Source organism: Periophthalmus magnuspinnatus, chromosome 17 (genome assembly GCF_009829125.3).
Source record: "Periophthalmus magnuspinnatus isolate fPerMag1 chromosome 17, fPerMag1.2.pri, whole genome shotgun sequence".
NCBI classification, from domain to species: domain Eukaryota; kingdom Metazoa; phylum Chordata; class Actinopteri; order Gobiiformes; family Gobiidae; genus Periophthalmus; species Periophthalmus magnuspinnatus.
Window position 1 is genome coordinate 15,740,231 of NC_047142.1, and position 8,138 is coordinate 15,748,368.

The 8,138-nt window shown below is 36.5% G+C and overlaps 1 protein-coding gene across 2 annotated transcripts in view; it reads left to right on the forward strand.

Annotated features, from left to right (window-relative positions):
* Positions 1 to 8,029, forward strand: part of zfyve9a (zinc finger, FYVE domain containing 9a) — a 46,402-nt gene extending 38,373 nt beyond the window's left edge. For both annotated transcript variants that reach the window (XM_033982224.2, XM_033982225.2), the window contains exons 15-20: positions 1,587 to 1,737; positions 2,632 to 2,712; positions 2,825 to 2,987; positions 3,063 to 3,168; positions 3,697 to 3,873; positions 4,259 to 8,029. In XM_033982224.2, coding sequence (XP_033838115.1) covers positions 1,587 to 1,737; positions 2,632 to 2,712; positions 2,825 to 2,987; positions 3,063 to 3,168; positions 3,697 to 3,873; positions 4,259 to 4,420 — 840 coding nt within the window. In that variant the 3' untranslated portion in view covers positions 4,421 to 8,029. The remainder of the gene's footprint in view (positions 1 to 1,586; positions 1,738 to 2,631; positions 2,713 to 2,824; positions 2,988 to 3,062; positions 3,169 to 3,696; positions 3,874 to 4,258) is intronic.
* The last annotated feature ends 109 nt before the right edge of the window (positions 8,030 to 8,138 follow it).

Consider the following 8,138-nt stretch of genomic DNA (forward strand, 5'->3'; position numbering starts at 1 on the left):
AAACATGCTTTGAATTTACGGCTGTGCAATTTATCCAATTTTAAGCAAGTAAAATTCAGTCAATTCTAATGGTCCGTAAAGCAATCCTGCATGTTAGACTTTCTCTTCAGAGCTCAAAATGCTCTATTCCATCTTGTGATGTCATCAGGTGGTTATTCAGAAAGTACTTCCCAGTTTTGTTTTATTTTCTTTTTTTAAAAGTCTCATTCTATACATTTCAGCGTGTGTTGTTGTTAAAAGCAACATTTTCAATAGTAGGGGACCATTCACCGGAAAGGTTACATAGTGCACCTTTAAAGTGCATATGGCAGGTTTTCATGTGTAAATATTTATCATGCTTTTACATCAGTCAAGTGGCAATTTGTGAAAGAAAAATTGAAAAGAAAAGTGTATAAATACAGGAGGTACTAGAGGTGAGTTCAAAAACAGAATACCTATGTCATCAACATCGAAAATTCCATTAAAAACTATTTACACATAAGGAACATATTTTTCTGGGAGTTTAAATATACATTCAACAAAATAAAAGTGTTTTCATTAATTTGTATTAGTCAAATCATGACCTTTGTTTACATTATGGTTGCTAGGTAACCGTTATGAAATTACCTCTATGTATGTCACATCTGCTCACCAAAATAAAATTGAAAAAATTGAAAAAATTTGCTTTTTTTTAGTAAAATCTTAAATATAATAATAATTATGTTTAATGAAATGAGTAGTCTAACCTGCCATACGCACTTTGAAGCATTGTAATGTAATTTATTTATGGTATATAGCAATTGAACAGCATGATGAGGTTGGTTTCTTTAAAGATGGATTTAACATGTGGGATTTTGATGTGGGGGTTGAATGTCTTTCCCAAATTGGTCATCTCTGACTGCCATAGAGTTTAACTGTACTCAAACTCAGGCCGATTAGGATTAACCAGCAGAGACCCATAAGCATATTCTCCACAGCATAGACCCAGAGGAGAGGTTATTACAAAAATGGCTGCACAAACTGAGACGGAATGTGACATTTAGTAACTGTGTTTAATTTTACAGTATTTTAAAGATTTTATATTACACAAAATTGATTCTTGTGAGTGTTAAACCATGTTGGACTGATGTTACCTCATCAAAAACATGCCTGGACTTGTTTCATTCACACATGTTTGGGTAACCCTTTATTATTATTCTGTCTACATCTCCAATGCTCAAAATTCTCTGTTCCACCTTGTGATGTCATGTAGTGGTAGTTTTCAAGTTAACAGCTTCCATTTAGTTCTGTAGAGATTGTCAGTTCCGGGTCTGAAATCATCCAAATGATTCTAGTGAAGGTGTGTGGAGTTTGAAAACACAGTAGAGCACTTCCTGTATTATTATGAGTGTTTTGAGCTTTGAGTTATCCTGGACTATCATGTTGTTTGTATGCCCAAACATGCGTAAATGAAACAAAACACAACTCGAGGTATGTTTTTTAGGAGGCAGTAACTTTATAATATCATGAAACGCTCACATAAGTGTAATAAAGGACCTTCCATTCTGCATTATTTTCTGCTGCCTTCATAACAAATTTCCAACAGTTTCTTGTCTTTTTTTTTGCAGCTGATGAAGGCCATGAACAAGTCTAACGAGCACGTGTTGGCGATGGGGGCGTGTTTTAATGAGCGTGCAGACTCTCACCTCGTCTGTGTCCAGAATGACGACGGAAACTACCAAACACAGGCCATCAGCATCCACCACCAGCCCCGCAAAGGTACGCAAAGTGGCATGTACATGTAGTCCTGTACGCACTCGGCTCACAATACACTGGGGAATGTAGAGGAGATGTTTTTGCACGAGAACCAGAAAACACACATTGACTGGTGGATTAGCCAGTCGAATTAGCCAATCAGGGAAGAGCATGTTCTGTCTGTATCAAAACATATAGGCTGCTTAAGAGGAAAAAAGAAAGTTAAAAAATCACAAGGGAATGAACCAATGAGTGAAGCATTAAATTCTGTTACTGTGAGGTGAGAGAAGTTTGATTTTGTTCAAAATGATAGATGACCAATGAGCTCTTTCATTTCACATGCGTCACTGAATAAAACAAATGTGTTTGGATGATCATGTTTTGACAGACTGGAGACGCGACGAAGGGAGTGGGACCAGACTGATATCCCTCAGTATAAAAAAATACAGAGAGATGCATGATTTCTCCTTCTCCTACAAACTTGAGGCCAAGGATCACTTGGCCACTTATATGTTTGTGGATAGGGCTGTGCAATGAATTGAAATTGAATTGATCGATATTCTATTCATTTCTAATCATCGATAATATGACTGAGGGTTTCGGGGGTTTATGGCTGAAGTGTTCTACAGCCAATCGTCTCTCAGTAAAAGCATGTGCTTTGGAGCTGAGTTCAGACTTTGAAGGAATACATTTGACAGTTCTTTGCCAATACTTTGCGAATACTTTAAAAATCTCCATGAAATACAGAGTAGCCAGCACTCTTGCTTCACAGCAAGAAGTTTCCAGGTTTAACTCCCCCCCCCCCTTCATCAAGCATCAAAGCAGAGAACTAATTTCCCACTGGGACAACAAAGACTAACTTAACCTTGAAACCGGACTAAACTCTCAACTCTAAACATCGTCTCTTGTCCGTTTCAGTGACTGGAGCCTGTTTCTTTGTGTTCAGTGGAGCTCTGAAAGCCTCGTCGGGATACTTGGCTAAAACCAGCATCGTAGAAGGTCTGTAAGAGGAAAACATCAATTTTACACATGTATATATATGTATATATGTGTGTGTGTGTGTGTGTATATGACATTGTGACATTTCTACTGCCAAAAACATTTCCCTCAGATGGAGTAATGATCCAGATCACAGCGGAGACGATGGAGGCTCTACGGCAAGCACTGAGGGACATGAAGGACTTCAGTATCACCTGTGGAAAAGCAGATCAGGAGGAGAGTCAGGACACTGTTCACATCCAGTGGACTGAAGATGACCACAACTTCAACAAAGGGTGAGGAATAGGACAACAAAAAAAGTATTTATAGTCTAAAAATACCCATTATTTTACTTTGCTGTGTGTTCCCAGTGTGATCAGTCCAATTGATGGGAAGTCCATGGAGTCTATAACCAGCATCAAGATCTTTCATGGCTCAGAGTTCAAGGCCAATGGGAAAGTCATCCGCTGGACTGAGGTACAGACAGCAGGATACAGGAAATTATCCTTACTACAAGGTTTAATAGATGTATAAAGTATTTTGGAAATATATTTTCAAAGTTAACCTTGTCTTAGTTGCCCTCTTGTCTCTGTGAAAGATCTCAGTATAACTTAACACCAACACTGGACATTTTTGTGGAGGTCTAATCTATAGGGTTAGTTGGTTTTATACAAAATATTTTGTTCTCTACAGAGGCCTTTGTGGTTTTGTAATTATACTTATTCATATTGCAATTTTGATTAATTTGCTATACTTAACTTTGAAAATAATTTGCTTACATTGTGTTCCTGACAACTGGGGGTAGTTACCCACTAGAGCATTTGTTGTGATACATTACAGACATCAGAGTTTAACTCACATGTGAAGTGGGAGTCCTGCGATCACATCCCAGTTCACAAGTGGTCATTATTTGAGTGATGTTCCAGGACATTTTTCAAGTCAGTAGGAGGAAATGCCCCAGTTACCAGTATCTTTACTATTTCCACTATCTCTCCCCTCCCTCAGGTATTCTTCCTTCAGAGTGAGGAGCAGACTGGAGGCCTGTCTGACCCAGCTGACCACAGCCGCCTGACGGAGAGCATGGCCAAGGCATTCTGCATTGCTCTGTGCCCGCACCTCAAACTGCTCAAGGAGGATGGCATGGCCAAGCTGGGACTGAGGGTCACTCTAGACTCAGACCAGGTACAGAAATTGTCACATTTAAAAGATTAGAGTTTAGGGGTGCACTATGTCACTTTTCTGGATGTTTCATGGAGAGCCTTTCCTAGATGGTTGCTTTTGCCTAGAATGTTTCATGGTATGGCATCATACTTATCCTAAATGCACAAATGTTGAACCTGATCATTTCTATTAGTGACTACACCCAAGAACTCATTCAAAAATCTGTATTTTAATAATATTAATTTTAGTTGCCACCCATCTGTATTGAGTATTATTGGCCTATAAAATGTTGCGAAGTCATCGCAGCAATACACAACAAAGATGTACAAATGTAGTTTAAATAATACATCATATAAGCATTTTTAATAGAATATGGATTTAAATTAAGTCTTGTTTATCTATGCAGGTTGGATATTTGGCAGGCAGTAACGGGCAGCCCCTCCCCCCTCAGTACCTCAGTGACTTGGACTCCGCCCTCATTCCCATAATTCATAGCGGCGCGTGTCAGCTGAGTGAGGGGCCCGTCGTCATGGAGCTCATCTTCTACATACTGGAAATCATCTCCTAGAAACAAGACTCTTGAGGCATCATGGGATACACTCAAATTAAGGCATTTCGCTCAAGCTGGGGACTGACAAAATTCTAGGCATTTTGATCAAGCTATATTAGTTTAATCATCAAAATGGTTTGTGTAAGTATTGTGTGTACGGGAAGTTATACTTAATTTTCCTGACCAAAACAAGATGATTGCAATTAAACTAAATAGTCACATATTCAACTGAATAATGAATATCAAAATCAAAATATATATTGAATGTATATCGAAATCAAAATATATATTTACAATTTAACATTATTTTTAAAAACTGAGCAGCCCCATTCGAAATGCCTAGATTTTTCAAAGTCCCGTGAGATCATCAACAGCTCTCGGCTCATTGGGCGATTTCGTTGAAGCCCGGATGCAGCACTTCCTGGTTCCAGGAGGATAGCAGTCCTCTTCACATCTATGCATCCACTGCAGCTCTGTTTTTATTATAGCACCAAGTTATAGGCCCTCACTGTGGACACCAAGGGCCTCAGCAATGCATTCTGGGTAGCAGCAATCACATACACACAAAGCAGATATTTAATTAGCTTTACAAAAATATCAACACTAAATTTTGGTGGCAATTTTTGATTAAATGAAGTATCATTTCTTCAGTGGTGACAAATTGAATCTCGTCTGAACATGTACTGTTGTGTCGATGGGCAAGACACTACACCCACATCATCTACTACTCCAACCATATGGCTGGTTTTGACTGGAAGGGCATCTGACATTAAATTAAATTACTATAAAATTGTTGTACAAAGTTGTTTATCCTATCCAAAAGCAGTTTGAGCCCCTCACTTTGGGTTGCCAGATCCTATGACTAAACCAATTTGCAATAAACCAAAAATCGTATGATAATTTTTCTTTGTTATATGAAATCTAATGGACTCATTTTATTTGATTGTAGTGCCGATTTTAAACCTGGGGTGGGCAGTATTGATAAATGAATATAACCATCTATTTTTGATAACATCAAACAGAAATTAGTTTCAGACTTTTTAAAATGTATTAGTTTCACATTTTCAAGATACCTAAACTTCAACTGAGTTTATGAGTAAAATTACTCATAAAAAGTGCAGAAATTTCCCTCTTTTAGATATTGGTTGGCCTGTATATTGGGCTGATATTTGCACTTTTCAGTGTATCAGCCATTATTTATTTGAGCTAACTACTCAACAAATATGCATAAAACTTTATTTTAAGAACACTCTGCAAAAATGTGATAAGATTACGGGTGACTTTGTAACTTTTGTAAATTACATAATTTGGGGAAAAGTATAAAAATCGGCTCTACATATCGACCCAAAAATACCGGCAGAGCTCATCAGCCAAAGGTTTTACTGATATCTAAACAATGGGTATTGGACATTAAAAACCCATATTGGTTGATCTGTTTATTGCTCACCTCGCTGTAAAAAATATAAAAAAGACATTTATGAAGAATTGCAGCCAAAACTAGTGTTGAAATATAGTTTTGTTGTTCAACATTTAAACACTACAAACGACATTGTCAGTGGTGCTACGACCTGCCATCTATTTGAGGGAAGTGGACTCATCAGTTTTCCAGCTTTATTCTCCATCAGCACTGGCTTTACCTGGACTCTCAAAGACTCTGTACATAGTTTTATACTCATTATAACCAATACATGTAGCCAATGGGGGAAAAAATATAAGAGACAGTATTATCAAGATAAAAAGGGACTCAAATAACGTACCAATATTTCATGTCAAATTGTGAAATGAAATCGCTCGTTGGTCCTATAGATTTCAAAGTGGTTCCAATGCTTTATGATGTAATTCAAATTGTACAGCTACAGCAGTTGAACCTGTCAGTCATGTCAATGTGTTTCTATTGAAGACGTCTGTCCGTGTAAAAAAATACAACTATAAATATATAAATCTATATTAGAGATGTTTTAAATGCACTGGATTAAAGCCATTTCAAGCCTGGACAGCCATACTGGAGTTTAGCAGTTTAATGTCATAAAGTTTGGACCAATCAGAATGTGTTTAATCAAAAAGGGGAGGGTTTTTTTAATCGAGCAACGTGTGCACATTAAAGGCACTGTATCTGATTTTTACTGTCTTAAAAAAATCAAAAACAGAAGCAGTTCATTTTAAACAGTTTGCAGAGGTCCAAAGTTATTCCTCACTTACCACTTGCATTCAGAGCATCCTAATTATTCACAGCAATGAATTTATAAGCACTTTTCTCAATTTTCAGAGACAAGCATGCTCCTGATTCTTCTGATTCCTCACGATTCTCTGACAGAAAAACGCTTTATAATTAAATACAGACAGTACACAATGGACATATTTTGACCTCTGCTCATACAATATATCTGTACTAGGACAAAACTAATTTACCATGTAATTTTGAGTACATGGGGGGAATATTAGTTTTATTATAATGACAAATAAATATTAGTTTTATTATAATGACAAGTAAACAAATTTTTCAGTATTTTACCACTATAAAAGAACAATTTTAACAAACATTTAATACTGAAAACCTGCAAAAAGACTTCAAGTATAGGTGCCCAGGCTGGACATTTTCAGAAGGTTAAATTTTGCAAGTTGGACCTATAGAGGAATCCCTTTGTTTTGGACTCTTATAAAGTTGAATGTAAACCATAACGAGACTATATGTAACTGAATGGACCTTTTGAACAATAGTATTGATTTTTATTTAGAAATATTTTTGACTGTTACCAAATCCACTGTTAAATTAATATGTGCGGTTAATTTACAAATTTTGGTGAAGCCCGTGTACAGGGAACAGACAATCATGCATTCAACCAATTCGTACATGCTAGTTTAAAGTTAAAGCAGCACTAGATTACTTTTCTACTGGGGTTCAGCCAATTTCTTGTCTCTATATTGCAAAAAGCTCCATCTAGGCAAGTTAAAATGTCTTGAGTTAAGGACAAATTTACCTAGATATGAGTTTTTGCGGTGTATGCTTGAAGGTAATATAAAAGTTACTGTTTTTGTTCAAGAAATGTGGTCAAATTGAAATGTATTTTAATTTTTTAGCCATATTGTTAACTCTAAAATAATCTATTTTAGAATGAAAACCCATCCAGACACGGTGAGAACATACAAATGTCACACAGAACGTCCCCCAACAGTTTAGTTTCAATTACTGCCCTTGAACTTTCAAATTGTGTGGCATAATTCAAGCCAGTTCTTTTTTTGTGATAATTACTAACATCTTTTAAAGGAAAATTTTGGTTAAATTGGCATCACTGGTTAATTGTTGTAACTTTTGTTTGATTTCTGGCCCATTTCCAATTTGTGCAATTCGTCTTTGTCTAAAAAGGTGCAATATATTCAACTAAAAAGTAGCATTTTGTTGTGTTAAATGACATGGACTTCACTATAACATGCATGCAACAGAAACAAGCCTGGGATTTGATCTTTACACTACTCTGAGTTTGTGGAAATGAATTGTTTTGTGGTTTGATTTTTTTTTTTTTTGAATGAATATTGGTTGAAAAGCCAAAAATGTGCTTATTTTTCGTTACCAAGTGGACTTCATCCGCCTCTGTAGAATATGTAAAATAAATACTTGTAGAAAATGGGAGTGGAATAATGTGTCTTTTTTGGGATCTTGAAACCAGGCGTACAAGCTCATATGAACATGTAACGAAACTAAACTGCGTCCAGAGTTCTTCACGCGGCCAGTGTAAGG